We start from the raw sequence: 20824 nt of genomic DNA on the forward strand, positions 1-20824 counted from the left end.
AATTGTTATACTCTTGCTAGGAGTACATAACAAGATTAATTAGCTAACTAATTTGCCACAGAAGATTAAAAGAAATAAAGTAGTAAAACAAAGTGTCATGTTAAAATTAGCGAGAAATGAAGAGTTTGACATTTGAAAGGATACGTAGACAAAGCGACACCCTATAGGGAGTTAAGCATACTGAAGACCAAATTATGAACTATATGTCCTTACAGAGATAACAGTCTGAAAGATCATTACTTCTACAAGCTAAAAGGACATTATTTTGTGGAACGTAGTACTAGTTTAAGTGGTATTTTGCGTTTAAGGGGTTACTTCAATAATTTGTCATCGATGAAAAAGGAAAGCTGGATGGGACACAGAGAAAACGATAGGTGAACTTCCCCCAACAGTATGTGCAACTTATAGTAAAGTAATTAAATCTGTAATGGAGTTGATTAAATTATGGACATATACTTTGTAATATTTCCCCAAGAAACCGCCTGTTTTGGAAAGAGGGAAACAAAACTTTTTGATCTTGGACATTAACGCATGCATGGTAAGATGCGTAAAAGAAGAGACCATTATTAGAGTTAGGATCCCAAAACGACAGGAACTTTGAACACTTGCAACTGCCGGCAAAGGCAGAAAAACAGCGACATGTCTACTTTTCTTGAAAAATGAAAGAGAGAATTAATCTTATTTTTTGAAATTTATTCTTATTAAGTATTAAGTGATCAAATTTCAATATCTATTTCATTAGAGATAATTTAGATAAATTACTTCCTCCATTTCATAATAAGTGATTTTTTAGCTCATGCACACCCCTTAAGAAATTGCTCACTCCTAGAAAATTATGAGTGCTTTTACCAACTTACCCCTAATTATGTTTTAAGTTAACATGGGGTATTGAGTAGTAATTAATGAATCTTGATTATTTACACAAGGGCAATTTTGGAAGAATTTGGTCAAAATATTCTTGAAATCCTAAAACCTCACTTATTTTGAAACAAAATAAAAAACCTAAATGGTCACTTAATATGGAATAGAGGGAGTATCTATTTTTGTCTTGGAGTTAGTAATTTTTTAAGGGTATGCAAATGGCTAAGTGCACACTTTTTTTTATCCGGAGGGAGTATGTCATTACCTTAGTACTTTAGCTAAGTAAAAGTACTCCCTCCGGATCAAAAAAAGAGTCCACTTATCCATTTGCACACCCCTTAAGAAAATACTAAATCCTAGACAAAAATAGGTAATTTGACTAAACTACTCCTAATTAAATAGGCATTGAGATTTGATCATATAACACTTAATAGAGGCAAATATGGAAAAAACAAGGTTAATTCTTTATTGATTTGTAAAGTGAATTCTTTTTTTGATCCAAGAAAAAAGGCTAAGTGGACTCTTTTTTTGATCCGGAGGGAGTAGTTGATAGACATCAAATGTTGACATGTATTTTTTAGGTGTTAAAGTTAAGTTTATAAATAATAGTTACTTGTTTAAATAAAAGTGTCAAAATTGATAATACACAATTAGTTTGTTTGGTAGAAGGCGCTGAAACACCTTTTCTGTTAAAACTACTGAAATATCCTCAAAGCTATTTATAAAAAAATTAAAAATTCAATAATATGTATATATAAAGAAAAGAATGACGAAAATAGAATAGAGAGATAATCCCTCTTTCCCAATTTATGAGGCATAATATGGATTTTGGGAGTCAAATTTCTTAATTTTGACCATGAATTTGGTTTAGAATATTTAAATTTTTTTTAAAAAATATTTATATATTTGAAAACTACATAAAAAGTACTACTATATATTACAAGAATTAACCAATTTCCGAGGTATAATATGAATTTTGGGAGTCAAATTTCTTAATTTTGACCATGAATTTGGTTTAGAATATTTAAGTTTTTTTTTTAAATAAAATTTATATATGTGAAAACTACATAAAAAGTATTACTAAATATTATAAGAATTAACAATTCAAAATATTTAAAAGACATATAAAAAACTTACGGTTAAAGAGAAGTTTGTTTGACTCTAGAAATTTGACAGGTACCACATGTATATTGAGATAAAGGGAGTACTATTTTGGCGATTACAAAAGATATTAATTATAAAATTGTAAAAAAAAAAAACACTACTACTAAGAATCACTATTTTCCCACTGAAAAATATTTAGTGGCTATTCCCACATATAGTTTGATTGAATTAGTGAAAAAAGCAAAAAAAAAAAAAAAAAAAAAAAATTATGAGATCTTATTTTTAATTATGCATTTCCTTAGTGAGCTGATTCCATAGAAATTAGGTAAAAAAATCTTACTTTTATAACATAAAATTTCCACTAATTTATTGGTGAAAAGCCTTTATTTCTAATGGTAATAACAGTCAAAACAAAAGCACTTACTTATAAATTATAGAATCATACATTAGAGGTGACCCACTTATAACATACTCTCCGTTTTAATTTATGTGAATCTATTTGACTCGACACAAAGTTTAAGAAAGTAGAGAAGACTTTTAAACTTGTGATGTTAGATGAGTCACATATATTTTGTGCGGCTATTGCATAAAAGTAAATTGTTTCCAAATTTAGAAAAAGGTCATTCTTTTTTACACAAATTAATAAGGAAATACGTTCACATAAATTGAAACAGAAGGAATAGATTTTGACTTTTAAACAATTTTTAATGTTTGCCAAATACGTGGATGAACTAACAACTGTTTATGAGCTAATTTCATCAGTTCATAAGCATAGTATAGGCAAATAACGTGGACATGGATCTCTTTAAAAGATGTGAATTTAAAAAAAAGAAAAAAGACACAAGTACTATGAACATATATCGAGGAGCAGTGTTGGGAATACGAGGCAGGACACGTGTTGATACCAAAATAGCGGGAAAGCCCCACTTTGTTTGCTAATTCGTTCTTGTGAGAGAGTTCTAATCTGATGATCTCCATGCCACCGCTCCTACTCATCACCGGCAAACGTATCTCTCCCCATTACGTTCTTTCTATTTTTTGCAATTCCGTGTAACTGAACACATCACTCCTATTTTGGTTTCTTCCCTTCTATTAGGCTTTTATTTTAAGGAAAATAGTAAAAAATATTTCTCTATTTTACTTTAACGGTTAAAAATATTCTCTGTTATAATTTTGAGTAATTTATGAGCCTGCCATTATAAAAGTTAACAAATATACTCGTAAAATTTCTAAGTTAATTCAAATAATTCGATTTCACAAAAAATAACACACTTTCCTGCGGCCTACTAAAATTAAATCAAAGTCTTCCTTTATTTTACACTCTCAAGCATTTCGTGACGTGGTCTTTTCCTGAGTTGAGGCCATTGAATTGGATTCGCAACTTCACCGTAATCACGTAATTACTGTAATAATAGTAGTAGACTAGTAGTATTCCTCTGTCATACAGCGCCACTTACTATTCTCCCCTCTAAGAATTCCACTATTCCCCACCACCCTTATCTATTCCCAAAACCCAAGTGATTTCTCCTCTCAGTGAAAACATTTGAGTTTTTTTCCAATGGAGAAGAAACGATGAAGAAGATTGGAAATCTTCCCAAGTCCCAACTTCCCCAGCCCCCACTCCCTGCTATTTTTCTCTTATCCTTTGGCTGATGTACAAACTCCTCCTCTCAAATTTTAAAAAGAAAAAGGAAAAAAGCTCCCCTGAATGAATATTGCACTAATGGAGCTCTGGTTTTGCTGTTATGAGGGAAGGAAGACTTTGGTTTAATTTTAGGAGGCGGGTCGGGGCGGGTAAAATAAAAAAGTGGGTTATTTTTTGAAAATCAGATTATTTGAATCAATTTGGAGATTTCCGTCAAATGAAGTTATATTTAATTTGTTAACTTTCATGACGGCAGGGACGTAAATGACCCAAAATAATAACGGAAGATATTTTTAGCCTTTGAAATAAAGTAGAGGGATATTTTTGACCCTTTTTTCCTTTATTTTACTCATCTCTTTCGGTAGGGCTAGGTGTTCAGTCGGTTCAGTTCGATTTTTTTATTTTCAATTTGTAAAAAATAGAACCGAAACCGAATTGAAATAACTTCGGTTCAGTTCAATTTTTGCAATTTCGGTTCGGTTTCCTCGGTTTAGATATGAAAACTTTCCCACAATCACGTGGAGGAGTTTGGACAATTTCTAGCAATTTTTAACAAACATAAGCTAAAACTAAAGCGATGTCTGCTAAGCTCACACAAAACAGCACTAAACTACTTACATCTGATAGGGTCAAAGAAATCATAGGCCAAACGGAGAAAGCAACCGGCAAGAACGAACAACCCAGAGAAAGCAATCACCCACCAAGAATTCCCTTTTCTACTCTCTGTTGGCCTCATTCTTCATATATTATGTATATTTGTAATATGTGAAGTGAACCCAATATATGATGTATATATGTAATGTTTCATGAAAAATAGGGCTTGCTAAAATTCGGGTTTTCGATCTAACTGAATTAGAATTTGCATATACCTAAAACCGAACCGAATTGTAGAAATTCCATAAATTAAAATCGAACAGGACCGAACAAACCGAAAAATCGAAACTGAAATTAAAAAAAAAATCGATTCGGTCGGCAGTTTGAACCGAAATATGCCCAGCCCTACATTCAACTTGTTTAACATCATATTCAATTTTGTTTTCCATATAATTTTTTTTTATATATAGATTACTTATATTTAATTTCTTATTTATGAACTACTATCTCCGTTCTATTATAAGTATCTTACAATTTAATTTTTTATTTTTTATTTTTTAGAAAAAGGGTGTTTTAAAAATTATATATTTCTCTAATTCAACATTTTACTTGACATGCTTTAAATTACAAGATTCAAAGTAAATTAATGACTTAAGATCAAAGTAAACTCTAGAGGTTTTTGGGGTCTACTTCCAAAATAAAGGCACGAGGGTTTTAAATGACAGAAAGAAAGTACTGTATTATTATTAGTAATAAGGTTTTTAAAATTATTAGGGTACAAAAATGAAGCCTACTTATAAACTCCCTCTTTTCACTTTTACTTGTTCATTATACTAAAAATAAATTTTTACTTTTATTTGTCCACTTTAGCATATCAAGAGAAAGATAAACTTTTTTTTTCTTGTTTTCACCTTAAAATTAATTTCTCCTTTCCAAATATATTGATATTATACACCAATTAATATGGATATTATAATAAAATATGTGCTTCATTTATTAATTATTAAGAGGCGTGTAAAGTTAAAAGTGGACAAGTAAAAATAAACGGAGAAAGTATGATAGTCAAGTCCGAAGAATACCATAAATCTTCACATGGTGAGTCATAATCAAACTAGGGTAATTATATATAGGTATCTCTCTCTAGACACACACACATGTATACTATTCGGGGGCAGATTTAAGTGGAGGTGACTGGTGAGGGTGTTTACCCGAATACCCTCATCAATAAATTACAGTGTATATATATGATAGAGTTTTTGTGTTTATGTACATATATTAACTTTTGAACACCTTGAACATATGCTAAAGGTTAGGTCAAGTGGTCCAGGATGTTTAAAATTTTCTCTAGTATCCTAGGTTTGATTCCCATCAACAGTATTAACTTTTATACTTAGCTTTTGTTGTTTTTTTCGAAGTCTCGAATGAAAATTTTGGATCCGCCACTGATACTACTGGTTACAAAGTAGCAATAACCAATACGAAAAGTGTAGGTAATGAGGTGGCATTATTTGTTTTACTGCTGGTTTGTGTTAATAATTAGGTAAAATTACTAATTTGTGATAACTTCTGACAACTTATCAAAGAACTCATTCTGGACTTTATTGCTTGTAGCATCTTTTGGTGTCAATTGCTGCATTTTTTGCCCTAAAAAGTAGTTTGAAGATATGATCTTCATAGACTTTTTGGCCTCATCAGATGAGCATCATCATCTCCCTATCTCATTTTCTGCTTTTGCGTTCCTAAACCTTTTTCTTGAAGATTGGAGTCATCCCACTAAATAGATGTCGGTACCTGAAAAATTCCTTACTGTAAAGTTCTCAAAAAACCTTGTTTCTTCTTATAACTTTTATTTCTTTTTTGGTTCTTGAATTGTATCTTTTTTTTTTAATCCCTTAAAGCGAAAAGCTTGTATTTTATGATCATGATAAAAAGTGCTGGGAGAGTTGGTTTTAGGATGATGGATCGATGATAAGATTATGCTCATTTGATTAGTCAAGAACGGTTAGGAAAATAGTCCACATTGCGGAAAGCGGAAGAAAAGATCATTAGCTTGATAGAAATTTAACACTAACAAAAGAAGGTGAAATACATAAATTAATCTTCATAAGTGGAAACATAGCTTTGTGGAGGGGACACGAGTGGGGTGCTACATGGAAATGGCTACTTTAAGCTTTACTAGATATATTGTGATTTGGAATCTAGAAAATAATTTTTCCATCTTATTATAGTTAAACCAAATATAATCTGCAAAGTATTTGCCTTATTTTTGAAAAGTTCTTTGAAATTTATTAAGCTGCACAAATTAATTAAGTCGTCGGATTGCACCAACTCATCGAAAAATTTAAGTCGTTAAAAAGGGCATGTACAGCATCTCATCCAAAAATTTAACATATTAAAAAGAGGGCAAAAATGCACAACTTAAGCATTCAAGCATCCACGAGGACACTTCTTGTCAGATTTCACTTCCTTTCAACAATAACAAACATGCATTAACAAAAAAAAAACCTCTTCTCGTATATTTGGAATTGACAAATTCAAGTAGAGCTTCAAGCTTTAGTGGGAAATTCTCTCCTTTACATTTGCTTTTATGAAAATGACGATGATGGAGACTACATGCACGATGGTGCAGGCATTAGTCTGATCCTTTCAATTAAAAGTGCAGGCCATTGAACTTTGTTTTTTGTTTCACTTAGACTTAGTTGAACGCCTCAACTCCAACACTCAGTCGTGAATCTAACATCAGCATAAGCACTGCAGATTGCTCTCACTAGTGAAGCCAATAACTTTTCTGCTAGTTGTAGCAACTTAGATTCCTGGTTAGTAGGAACATTGCGTGGTTTAATTTAGGAAAGTATAACCTTACCTCATTTAGTTTGTCAGATAGTAGACGAAAAATATAACACCCAGGGATATGAGAATGCTATCTTATCATTTGTAGTATAATTAATGTTTGTCATCGTCATGCCATGTACATTGCAACCTTTTTCTTTTTTGCTTCTTTTTTCATTCTCATGTTTCATCAGTACTATAAAGAAGACAGGACTTTATTAGTGGGTATATCGTTCCATTCTTTTTAATAGATGGAGTAACCTTTTTTTGTTCCAAAATTAAATGTCACGCATGTAATTACTTTAAAAGAACGGACTCTAGATCTTGGATCCATGTCTGTTGCTAAGCGCAAAACAAAGAAGGCGGTATTTTCTAATATACGGGATCCAAAAAGAGTGATCCTAAATGCTAAGTGTTGTAGGCAATCGAAGTTTAGCCTCAAGGTCTGACAGCTTAGCTTGTATACCTATACATATTGTGCTTCTTTTGACTAATCCATCAACTATATATGATTACAGGATTATTAATTTAAAATGGTACCATCATTTAAACTTCACATATGTGGAATCAAATTGGGACACTACCAACTTTTGAATCGACCATTAAGCTTGTCCTTAACACCACCATTTGATCGAAACATTCTCTTTTATCATGAAGAAAACGACTTCCACTAATGTTGTGCTTTCCCATTTTACATCCAAAGTATTTGAGTAAATATTGTGTATACGGCCTGATTCACAATTTTATTACATCATGCTAATTGCTTTTATGTAATGTTTCCAACGTCAATCATAAAGGAAACAAAGAAGAAAGATTCCCAGGAAATGCCAAGCTCGCTGGAACCACATGCAATTCAGAAACGTGTGCACACAACAACAAATCCAATAGTGTTTGTTAATTCCTACTGCCAAAGTCTCAGAACTATGTTTCACAAAATGCTTGGCATAACTCTGGTCGGTAATTCAAAATTAGCACATGCGATAGATATTGTATATTTTGATTTTCTTGTAATGGTTGGTTATTAGGTGTGGTCCTACTCGTTATCACCTTATCCTAGGGAATTTCTTAGAGGTCAACCATACATCTTAAGTGGTCATATCTTTTTCTGATTCTCTCTCTTGTACAGTGCATATATGGATTAATTTAGAATTAAAAAAGAGACACTTTGATAAATAAAAATGAATTGTCTTTGATCTATAACAGAGATTCTTCCTTTCCTTTTTGTGCATTGTGTATTAGCCCCTCTATTCCTATTAGACATGTCTACATTAGTTTATACTCCTATATATAATATACATGACTAGCTAGTTGAGATAGTGTTCAATCTCATAACGCAGTTCAAAGTTCACCAATCAATGTTCCTCTGTAATTCAGAACCACAAGCCGCACATAATTTTAAAGAAAGGGAATTCGCTGATTGTTAAAACTTACTAGAAAAAAATTCAACGTCAAACATTTAATTTTGGGATGATATTACTACCAAAGAGGGAACTAAATATTATAATCTTCAGTCCATTATATCTCGAATATCTTATTTTCGATCCAATGAACTAAACATTTATTGATAAATATTAGACTTATTAATTCAATCATTAATTTATTCCCTAATTATAATCCCCACATTATAATCTTGGTAGGCATAATTATTCACAAACCAAACTTGAGGTAAGGAGACCCCCCTCAGTCCTCAACACATAGGACTAAAAATCAAGAAAGAAATTAATACAATAAGCCATCAATACACTTATGGAAAACATTTTACTGAAAAACCACAACCTCGTCAACTACAAAAACTAACCTTGTCAACAACAAAAAGTAGAGACGTCATCAAGATTTTCCAAACTCAAAGACCCAGTTCAGCTCCGATGGTAACTTTAAGATCCAATGAAGCCTTTTTAAACAGCAGTCGTTAAGAAGCTTGCAATAGCCAGTGGCTAAGAACTTGAGACCCTCATGGTCAAAGATCATGAATTTTTTTCTAACTTATCAAGATTTGCCAGCCCAATTATAAGTGCTGGCCAAGTATCCAAATCTTTTACATTTAACAGATTTTTCACTTGCACGGTTACTTTTACGGTTTAGGATTAAATTAGCACTTTTTTCATACATTAAAGACTATTTCGGTTACATGTTATTTACGAAAGACTAAAATGAACAATTTTTTTCATATATGAAGGACTATTTCGATTATGTGGTATATATGAGGACTAAAATGATCACTTTTTCTGTACATTAAGGACTATTTCGATTATGTGGTATACATATGAAGAAATAAAATAGTTCTAACGCCCATACATTAAGGACTATTTTGGTCGTTTTCTTGAAAAATATTGTTGGTACAAAATAACCATTAGATTTTATCTTGCTGAGTTGTCCTAATGTGGTTCAATCACCGAACCAAACTGAAGCAAAAATAAGTGGAGCCGATCTGCTCCCATGATTGAGAGTGATATTTGTGTTTACCAAAAATCGTTGGATTAATTAAAGCGAGACTAATATTAACTACTAAAGCGGGAAGAAAGTTGAAGTTGCGGTTTCCTTCTCTTCTCGTCATATTATTGTTTTCTTTCACTTCTATTTCATTTTAATCTATTTGTATGAATATCTTACATTATCGTACCAAAACAATGAATTAGTCATCAGTAACGACAGAATGGTGCTTCTTTCATTTGAGTTATGCTGGGGTCATTTGCACTTTAGATCCTATTTTGTGTTAGTATTTAATTTTCTTCCTTCAAGACAAATAATTTTTTTGTGGGTATAAGTTTATATTTCAGATATGATATCCCACAAGTTATGTTGTGTCCTTAAAGAACTTATGCCTAGTATAATTTCGATTTTAAAAGGTAAAATTAAAAATCAGTCCATTTAAAGGATAAAAATTAAACATCAGCCCATTTGAAGCACAAACCATGCAATTTCTCGTTCTGCTTGGGGATATAAAAGGCCTTACAAGCAAATAGCCCACTTAGTCTAAACTAGTTGGGCCTGGTTAGGTTTTAACTCTTTTCTCTTTGGTCCATTCCGTGGAGGGCTGGAGGTGTACACCTCTCTAAGTTTGTTTTAACTTACACAAATAACTACCTTTTAACAGTTTCTAACAAGTTGTAGCTACAAGTTGAAGATTTACAATTCGTAGCTGCTTTTTGCTGTATTTCAGTTGTATCTCGCATTTTTTAAATGCAGCGAAATACAGCGCGGCTGTTGAATAAAAAAAGGCTATATTTATGGCAATATTTTTTTTTTCAAATTATATGGTAATTTGTATTAATGGTTCCATGATTCACGCAAACCTCATGAGGTTCTTACAGCTAACGTCTCTCTATCATAATTACTCCATTCAAAAGTTTTTTGCTGGTTTTTGTTGTATTCGCTTGTATTTCGCGTTTTTGAAAGACACGAAAATATAAATTTGACAGAGTAAAAATAGGCTGTATTTATGTAACATATTCTCTTCTTTCATTTTAAATGGTAAGTCAAATTAAATTAACCATGTATCACGCATAACGACTGAAGTTCCATAACAACCCACGTTTCTCTCTCCAAATTACTCAATTCCAGACTTTTAGAAATACTTCCAAATACAGAAAAATATACACTGGAATACAATCAATTCGGAGGTTAAACATTTTCTGTAAAAGAAAGTATCATTAAACAAACATTTCTACCTATACCGAACTTAATTTAAAGATGAAGTTTGTCTGACGTGGTTTTGAACAGTGCTGGGGTCCAAGTAATTTTCACCTTGAGTTGAAGTCAAAGTAAAATTTTCCTTTGTTAAAGAATAATCAAAAAGTTGCAATTTTTAAAGTCTAATTTCTGGATAAGAAGATGTCTAGTTTGAATAGTTATCACTCACATTAGCATTAATTTCCTCCTTTCGGCTGTGATCGAGTTGTATTCCAACTTCCAATCAGATTTCGTTGAGACAAAATGTTGTATAACTAAGTAAGCTAGCATAGCTAACACGAAATCACACTATTTCCGATTAATTAATGATGTCATATTTCGATATATAGGAAGACATAAATGATAAACTGAGACTTCTTGAAATATTTTAGAAGTTTACTAGCAATGTTTGCATCCTTCAACTTGTTTTTTCGTACAAAGCAAACAGGATAAATTTGTGATTAAGGCCTCTTTGCAATGCTTATTAAAAAGAAACACACACAATTTCTTCTTCTGAGGCTAAAATATCGCTGTTGATACGAGTTCCTTTACTTTAAATCAACTTCTCTCAATAATGGGTTGATTAACATCTTTCATTAAAGCTGAATATATTTAAGGTTGTAATCCTGTAATATGATGGAAATTTGTGATGTAATGCTGAAACTTTTACATGGTCCTAATTGGGAACTACAGGCTCGAGTTTTCTCCTTCACTTTATTTGTTAGAAAATTGGTCGAAATTTTTTGGCAAAATTTTCAGTAAAATATGAAAGCTACTAAGGACTAGTACTCAGAGCCACGATTCTCTGACGTTGGAAAAGCATATCAGCTTCCACATGGGGTGCATTCTTATAGGCATTGCTTAGTTCTCCTATAGTCTCTTTCCTTATGTTACTTTTAACCACGATAAACGGCTGTGGGTTTATGAGTACTCTCATCTTTTCACTTTTGTATCAGATATAAGTCACTGATAGTCTAATGCTAAAAAAGAATGTCCTTAGATATGACCAACGATATGGGCTGCTGATGAAAGACACAAATTAAACATATGGTGAATTTCCTTAATTATGTATTATCTCCAGCAATATATGTAGCAACTTGAACTTTATGCACTGGCCTACTATATGTAGCTTTTCTTGTTCTGTTTATCTTATATCTAATACAGTTCACGAATGCTTACGTGAGAGTTGAGAGAAAGGTTGTGACTCCCAATAAGAATTTCAGCCAGTGGTCGATGCTTAAAAGATTAACCTTTTGCACGTGCTGTTTTTCCCCCTAGTGGCAATTTGCTCATGAACTTATAGTCTTGCGGCATGTTGACAGGACTTGGACTTTTTATCTGCACGTTGGTGGAGTTTGTCAAAGCAAATTTGGCCTTAATTTGTTAATGAATAAACTTGGGTGTTGCAGTTTCAAATTCGAACATTATCTGGATAAAAAGGTGCCTGTTTTGAATTGTTATCACTAATATTGCCATTAATCTCCTCCTTTTCGTCTATGATCGAGTTAGTTCGTATTCCTATCAGATTGCGAACAAATAAAATGTTTCGACAACTAGGCAATCATAGCTAACACGAAATCGTTCTATTTCCAATTAACTAATGATGCCATATTTTGAAAGAAATAGATTACAAATGGAGGCAGTTTTTCTCCCTATTGATGGCAAGTTTCACACTCAATTTTTGATTAGAAGTTTTTAGTAATATATGCATCTAGTCACCTGCATGCCCTTTCGTACTAAGCAAATGGGAGGAAAATGTGATTAAGGTCACCTTCGAATGCTAATGAAACACACTCTAAAACAAAGCCAATTGTTTAATTAAGCAATACCTGCAAGGCTGCACATATTAGTTTTTTTTTTTTTTAATCTTTTTGATGTGAGTGCTTTTATTTTAAAAGGTTGTACTTCTTTCAGAAATGGATAGATCAACCTCCTTCATTAAAGTTGAATATTGTTAAGGAACTCCTAACTCGATGGTATATATCATGCAATAATCTGAGATTCAAGTTGTCACACATGGTCTTAGGATTCAAATTTCAGGGGGTTTTGTCATTGTGCATGCATGCAGGTTTAGGATTTGAAGATCTAGCATAAATCTTCTTAATTTGTAGTGTAAATTTTCTTAGTAATTAATTGCTTAAGGTAAGGCCATGATCAAAACAAAAGGATTACGGTGACCATTCACATCCACACAGTTAGATTATAAAAAGATTGTGCTGAAAATCACATCGACCCTACATAATTACAATTTATAAGGGCAAAACTTGATTGCGCCAAGAATGGACATTCGATCCTTTGCTAATTGTCATGATCTATTGGCATTAGTTGACAAATATAAAAATGATATCTTCTGCCTCTAATTAAACCTTGTCCACACTTTCTTATATTCATATTACGAAACAACTTCGATGACAATTATCATAATTAAGTTATATTCCACTTTATCTTCTTCTTGTTCTTGATGTTGTCAGCTTTTTCCCATTTTTAGTGTTTCTTCTTTTACTTAATTACGCAAAAAGCAAAAAGAATTTCCCACATCACATGGATGAACGGCAGTTCTCTAGCAAGCTTGTCAATGCTTAGCCGTTACTGTTATATCAAGTTGATCTCACTAATGATTATTGAACTTTATTCGTTATTGTGCAAAATAAAATTATAAAGTTAGTTTTCATCATATTAAACTTTATAATTTTTCGTTTGTTATTGATTATAAAGTTATTTTTCATCATATCAATAAAATAAAATTAAAAAGCATCTTAATTTTATCTAGTAGCAGTAGAGACAAAAATGTTTTTTGTCAAATAATTGAACTTATATCATCATCATAATAATAGAGACTAATTTGCCTATCATCAAGTGTTAACTAGATTTTGTTATATATAATGGGTAAAGATTCGTGACTTTACTATTATGATAATACTCAATTATTTTAATGCGATATGACCACACATGAATCTAACAGGCCGCATGGCTGCAAAATTAGTGACCATCAGTCAAAAATGGCAACAGAGACCATTTGTAGTGAATAGGCAGTAGGGGCCAATGAAACCTTGTCGCCAACTTCCGTACTGTTCCAGTTGATATCTGACTGCAAAATTTTAAGAGTTTTATATGACGCCAAATATAAGACCACCAGTTTACTGTATTTTAAAAGAACAAGAAGCATATAGTAATTAATATGACCTGGTAATGCAGTAATGGCTGAGCATGGACGGTGCCTGTTAGGACATAAGTAAGCATGTTGGATCTATGCAACGTGAAAATCATATTTTTGCTTATAATATACAACAGAACAAACCGCCTAGCACATGCATGGTGTGCCACATCTCAGACTCTCAGTACTCCCCTCTCAACTTTGTTTTTTTTTTTTTCAAGTAAGATATTGTAGGCATAAAATGAAATTAATTTTTGACAAATATATATTGAAGCTATTAAGTTTTATCCATTAATGCAATATTGTTACAAGACTTTACCTACAAAAAAAAGATAGCAACATAATCTGCTGAAGCGCAAGCTCTAAAATTTCCAAATGATGCAATTTTCATTATTTTGACTATTGATTTAGGCATAAAGTTGATCTTATGTTGTTAAGTATACTTCAAAACTACATATGGGTAGGTATAATCATCCCCCACCCCCCACCCCCCCCCACCTTTTTTTTTTTTTTTTTTTTTTTGCTGTTGTTGTTGTGTGTGTGTGTGTTGTGGGGGGAGGGGGTGAGGGGGTGGGGCGAATGGATTATCTTACTGATGACCACTTATAGTAGAAGGATAAAAGCAAAGCAAAAGATACCGATCAAATTGGGAATGCCATGAAATTGGGAATGCTTACTTCAGATTTGAGAGAAAGTGGCGCCCCTAATCTCCAATGAGATATAATTATGCTATTAGTGATTCTTTTACATGCCATCTTTTTCCCTTATCGGGGATTGATTTGATGATAATACCTCTTTTAGTCTTGCGGCATGCAGACAAGAATTGTACTTTTTATCCAGACGTTGGAGGAGTCTTTCAAAGCAAGTTTTCCTTTGTTAATAATTAAAAAATTGTAATGGCTGTTGTTTTGAAGTTGAATAATTGGATTATAAGGTGATTGATATCATTTGAATTGTTCTCACTGATATGACACTAATTTCCTCTGTTTCGGCTATGATTAATTCATAGTCATATTCCACTCTGGATGTGTGTATAAATGTATCGTTATCAAGACAAGGCAAGCTAACACGAAATCATAGTATTTCCAACTAGTTAATTATGTCATGCTTTGAAAGTAATTGATCATAAATGGAGGCATGTATAGATGACTAGTTTCACACTTAATTTTCAGAAGTTTAGTTATGTAGGTTATCTGATCCATTCGCCTTTGCCCTTTCGTAAAAACGGAAATGTGAACAATGTGTTCGATCAAGGGCTCTTCTGAATGTTAGCTACTTAATTAATTACTTGTCTTTCTCTCTCTTTAATCTCTATATCAAATTATTTTAGTAATTTTAGTTATACCTAACGGTATTAGATTCAATTAGATTTCATTTTTAATTAGGCTAAAAATCTCTATCGGTATTAGTTCTTAAATAAATGGGCCAATTATATCTTTCGAACAATCACTGGGTCTTTAGTTAGAATTCTCAGGGACTTTGGTTATTATGCTTAGTTATAATTACAATTTGAAGAAGCAACTGTCTCTACGACGTGGTGTAACTTATTCCGTTTGTAAACTATGCATTACGTCGATTGTTTTATTTAGAAAATCAGTTAGTATTTCCGAAGTTATTTTCGTGACTCTTTACTATCTTCGATTCCACACTTCCACGTACGTAATGCCTTATCAGATGGGCAAAGGCATTACCAGATGGGCAAAGCTTACTCATGGCCATGAATCTCTGACAAGGCAAAAAAGAATTTATCCTCTTTTTTTCAGGCACATGTAATAAAAAGGTGGTATAAGATTTTGGCGGGCATGTTACGTTGCATTTCCTTTGTTGGTGTCCATTATTTTATAGCTAGGGCAATATTAATCCTAATTATATCATCAAAACAAACTAACTACGGTGGCCAACTTCAGACCTTACTAGAGGTTACAAAAATATTATGTCAAAATGCAACATTGACCCATCATAAATTACAAGAGTAAAAACTCGAGGAGATATTCAACCCTTTTTAATTGTCATCAACAAGGCATTACTTGACAAATTAAAATGATATCTCTCATGCCACTAAAACCCTGTCCACCCTTTGATTTATTTATATTACAAAAACTATCTGAATGCTAACCTCAATCAACTATCACAATTAATAATTCTACTCCGTCACAAAATTAACAACTTGGCCTGTCCTTGTTCTTGTCGCTATTGTTTCCTTAGCTCTTCATGCTGCTGCTTCTTTTTTTATCAAAAGAAAGAGAGAGATTCCCACGTCACACGGATAACAGTTTCTTCAAAGACTCCAAAGAATGGCCGGCTTTGGGGTATTGAATTCACATGCAAAAGTGGGTATATTCTCTGCCGGCAATGACTACTTCGAAGGATTGTGGGCTCAAAATTGTCGAGTGGCCCACTTCAATTCACAAGATCAATGCAAATCCCTCAACAGCCAAAGGGCTGCTAGAATGGTGATCGTCAAGCTTGTAAAAAGTGGTAATGGACCTGAGGTTAAAATACCACTGCTACTGACCAATGAAACATTGCTGCCACCAGCGTATTTTCCTCCTAATGATTTCTGGCTGCAACATTCATATTTTCAATTAGCATAGTAATTAACGTGGTGTCAATTAAATTAGTAACACTAGTAATTTTTATATTAAGATGACATGATATAACGTAGAAAGTTGAGCATGGACGGTGCCTCAATTTGGTAGGACATAAGTAAGCATTTTGAATCTACGTAACATGAAAACCATAGATTTTTTTTTAAAAAAATATACGACACAACAAACCCACTATGAGACGCACATGGTCACAACCCCCAACCATCGTCTCAACTTCAGGATTTATTTTATTTGTTTGCTTCAAAATCAAACCAACAATCCTTTGGGTCTCACTTTTTTAGTGTGACCCATTATAGATCAAAAGTTAGTATGAGACATCACATATGCTTCCATTTCCGACACCATGATAGACAGCTTCAAATGCCATCATCCTCACACATTTGCATTCCATATTACTTGTTCAACAAATGTCACCAAAAAACACCCTTCTGCATGCACGTAACTGCTTTTTGACTTAGCCAGGCACATGGGTATACTGCTTATACAACAGCACTATAGAACTAACTTGTTATAAACGTTACTTTCTAGTCCAATTAATGCGATACATTTAGTTTCAAAAAAATCATTATCAACATCCGAAACAAAATTAAATCAAATCAATCAAATATTTTTAAATTAAATTTAAATATACTCCGACATACCTAGTGGAAGAAGCAGGACAAAATGTGATGACATAATCTGCAGAAGCACAAGTGAAGGTGCTAGTTCCATCATCATACGCATAGCTATATGCGCGTGGGCATGAACTCTTAAAAAACTCCGAGTAATCCGTCGGCTTACATGTATCAGGCGTAGCAAAAGGCCCGCTACAACAATACTTCGGATCCCCAAACGCTCCACACGCGCTCTTACACGCCACGCACTCACTACCACCTTCACCACCACTACCAATCAACTTCAGCTCAGATGGACATGGCCCATTAAGATCAACAACACACCCAGTTGCAGAACAGTTGGTCCCATCTTGTGGGGTCACTAACATCGGTAAATTATAACCATCTACAAGGCTGACGTCATAGAAATCGAGCCCACCGGCTCCATTGAGTGTGAACTCGGCTAGAGTGGCTGGTGGTGCAGCTCCACCGATGCACTCTAATGTTCCGGAGCCGCAATCACCTGTAACGCATGTGAATTTACCTGTAGTGGAATCTTGGGAGCAAAAAGTTCGACCCCATAAACGACCTGACCAACCTGCTGGAACTGAAACGGGTATGGCCTGTCCAGGATTCAGCTGAAATCCTGTAGGAGAAACCTGGGTAGTTCCAGCACCCGATAATATCCCTGGCCATACTGTATAACTGCACTGGTTTACTAATGTAAATGTTGCTGACAACACCCCTGTTTTCCGATAAAACAAAAAAATGAATACCAAAATGTTGAAACTTTATAGTAACAAAAACTATCAACTAAAACAATACTCCTCTGTTTCAATGTGTCCGTCAGGTTTTGACTTGATACGAAATGTAAGAAAGTAAAGAATGATCTTGTGGTCTTAAATTGATAAACTGAAGATACGTAAAATGTATCAAAATCTCCTTTAATCTGGTGATCGTACACATGTCATGCAAAAAATTGAAATTAAAGAGCCGTGAAAATGAAAGAGATAACCTTTTAAAACGGATTAAAAAGAAATGCAAGACAAATAAACTGAATAGAGGGAGTACTAAATTTAGAAACTTACCTGAAAATAGGAATACAAAAGATAAACAGAACAGGGGAAGTAAGACTTGGGGTTTCGCCATTGTAATATTACTCTGTTTTTCCGTAAATTGTTTGAAGAGAAAGAGAAAAAATAAGTTGGCAATGTGGGGTGTACTGAAGTGAATCTTAGAAGAGGATCACGTCTTAAGAGTCAGAGATATATATAGAAGAAATTTTGGACCGACGTTAAGGGGAAACACAACAACGCCACAGTATAAGGTCGGCAGTTGGGCCGGCTCCGGTTAAAAGGGCTTAGATATTTTTAATGGGAATAGGAGAGGTAATTCGTAAGTTTCAAGGATTAGTGTAAACTTTAAGAATGGTTGTAGTACTAAGTAGGAAGGGATGTGTTTGACAGCGGGATTGCGGGAGGATTTAAATAGAATGTGATTTAAGGAGAGAAGTCACTAATTACTGTGTTTAAACAGAAGGACTTTTGGGTATGGGCAAGGGCTTTTTTCTGAATAGGAGTTAATGACGGTTAAATTCAACGGCCCTATGGGCCTTGGGAAGATAGGTATGGGACCCTTGGCAATGAAGGCCCAATGACGGTGGTTTCATCACTTTTTGCTGATGGGGCAATTCGCAAAATTGTCCTTTATTTGGGGTGGTCTTTAAATTTTACCCCTCATATTTGTGGTTTTTAAGTTTTGCCCTTAGATTGGATATCTGAGGTTCTGGGTTCGAATCCCCACTCAGGCATAAAATAAAAAAATAATTTCGCAAGGCAGGGCTGGAGAGAGTATATGCCGGATCCGGCATAAAGTCCTTAAGGAAAAATTAAAGTTATGCCGGAGGGGGCATAACTTTTCCTCAAGGCATAGTTTAGTTATGACTTATGGGGAAAAACTTTTCCTTAAGGAACTATGCCTTATGGGGCAGACTTTTAATTAAGGCATAACCAAAAGTATGCCTCATAAGACAGAACTTTTCCTTAAGGCAAACTTTTAGTTATGCCTTAAGGAAAAGTTCCCCCTTATGGGGCATACTTTTAGTTATATTTTATGGGGCACACTTTTAGTTAAGGCATAACTAAAAGTATGCTTCATAAGGCGGAACTTTTCCTTAAGGCATAATTAAAAGTTTGCCTTGAAAAGTATAAATAAATAAATATATATATATATGTCTCAAGGCAAAGTATGCCCCCTCCGGCATAACTTTAGTTTTTCCTTAAGGATTGTATGCCGGATCCGGCATAAAGTCCTTAAGGAAAAACTAAAGTTATGCCGGAGGGGGCATAACTTTTCCTCAAGGCATAGTTTAGTTATACCTTATGGGGCAAAACTTTTCCTTAAGGAATTATGTCTTATGGGGCAGACTTTTAATTAAGGCATAACCAAAAGTATGCCTCATAAGGCACGACTTTTCCTTAAGGCAAACTTTTAGTTATGCCTTAAGGAAAAGTTCCGCCTTATGGGGCATACTTTTAGTTATATTTTATGGGGCACACTTTTAGTTAAGGCATAACTAAAAGTATGCTTCATAAGTCGGAACTTTTCCATAAGACATAATTAAAAGTTTGCCTTGAAAAGTAAAATATATATATATATATATATATATATATGTCTCAAGGCAAAGTCTGCCCCCTTCGGCATAACTTTAGTTTTTCCTTAAGGATTGTATGCCGGATCCGGCATAAAGTCCTTAAGGAAAAACTAAAGTTATGCCGGAGGGGGCATAACTTTTCCTCAAGGCATAGTTTAGTTATGCCTTATGGGGCAAAACTTTTCCTTAAGTAACTACGCCTTATGGGGCAGACTTTTAATTAAGGCATAACCAAAAGTATGCCTCATAAGGCAGGACTTTTCCTTAAGACAAACTTTTAGTTATGCCTTAAGGAAAAGTTCCGCCTTATGGGGCATACTTTTAGTTATATTTTATGGGGCACACTTTTAGTCAAGGCATAACTAAAAGTATGCTTCATAAGACGGAACTTTTCCTTAAGGCATAATTAAAAGTTTGCCTTGAAAAGTAAAAATAAAATAAAATATATATATATATATATATATATATATATATATATATATGTCTCAAGGCAAAGTCTGCCCCCTCCGGCATAACTTTAGTTTTTCCTTAAGGATTGTATGTCGGATCCAGCATACACTCCCTCCAGCCCTGCCTTGCGATTTTTTTTTTTAATTTTATGCCTGAGCGGGGGTTCGAACCTAGAACCTCAGGTATCCAAACGAAGGGCAAAACTTAAACAACACAAATATGAGGGGCAAAATTTAAAGACCACCCCAAAAGAAAGGCAATCTGTGCAAAAAAATGTTGCTGATGTAGGGGTGGACATGGTACGGTGTATTCCGATTGTCATACCGAAATCGAAATATTTAATATCACGATTTTAGTATTATGGTATTTGATACGCATTTTTGCAAAGTTTAGTATTTGGTATGGTATTCGATATTGATAAAGAAAATACCGAAATACCGAATATCATACCGAAGTATTCCATATAGTTACATATACAATTTATATATATATATATATATATATATATATATATATATATATATATATATATATATATATATATATATATATATATATAATACTAACAAATGGAGTATATAATTAGTATTAGTACAAACTAATTGTTTAGACGCTGGAATTATTTGTACTTTCTTTTAAATATTTTTACATGTGTAAGATGTT

At 33.4% G+C, this 20824-nt stretch overlaps 1 protein-coding gene across 1 annotated transcript; it reads right to left on the minus strand.

Annotated features, from left to right (window-relative positions):
• Positions 1-15820: 15820 nt before the first annotated feature.
• Positions 15821-18573, minus strand: LOC132623575 (pathogenesis-related thaumatin-like protein 3.5). Its single transcript, XM_060338353.1, has 3 exons — positions 18147-18573; positions 17107-17803; positions 15821-16420 (listed from the first exon to the last, which is right to left on the minus strand). The coding sequence occupies exons 1-3, from the start codon at positions 18205-18207 to the stop codon at positions 16270-16272; spliced, it is 909 nt and encodes a 302-aa protein (XP_060194336.1). The 5' UTR covers positions 18208-18573; the 3' UTR covers positions 15821-16269.
• Positions 18574-20824: the final 2251 nt, after the last annotated feature.

This window comes from Lycium barbarum, chromosome 12, assembly GCF_019175385.1.
Source record: "Lycium barbarum isolate Lr01 chromosome 12, ASM1917538v2, whole genome shotgun sequence".
Taxonomy (NCBI): Eukaryota; Viridiplantae; Streptophyta; class Magnoliopsida; order Solanales; family Solanaceae; genus Lycium; species Lycium barbarum.

What these genes read in the sequence shown, in the direction of transcription:
- LOC132623575 (XM_060338353.1), bottom strand. Translation starts at nt 18,207, where the DNA reads ATGGCGAAACCCCAAGTCTTACTTCCCCTGTTCTGTTTATCTTTTGTA. An exon ending in TTTTGTATTCCTATTTTCAG is followed by an intron (nt 17,804 to 18,146) that starts GTAAGTTTCTAA and finishes ATCGGAAAACAG; the next exon opens with GGGTGTTGTCAGCAACATTT. An exon ending in TGTCCTGCTTCTTCCACTAG is followed by an intron (nt 16,421 to 17,106) that starts GTATGTCGGAGT and finishes TGAATGTTGCAG; the next exon opens with CCAGAAATCATTAGGAGGAA.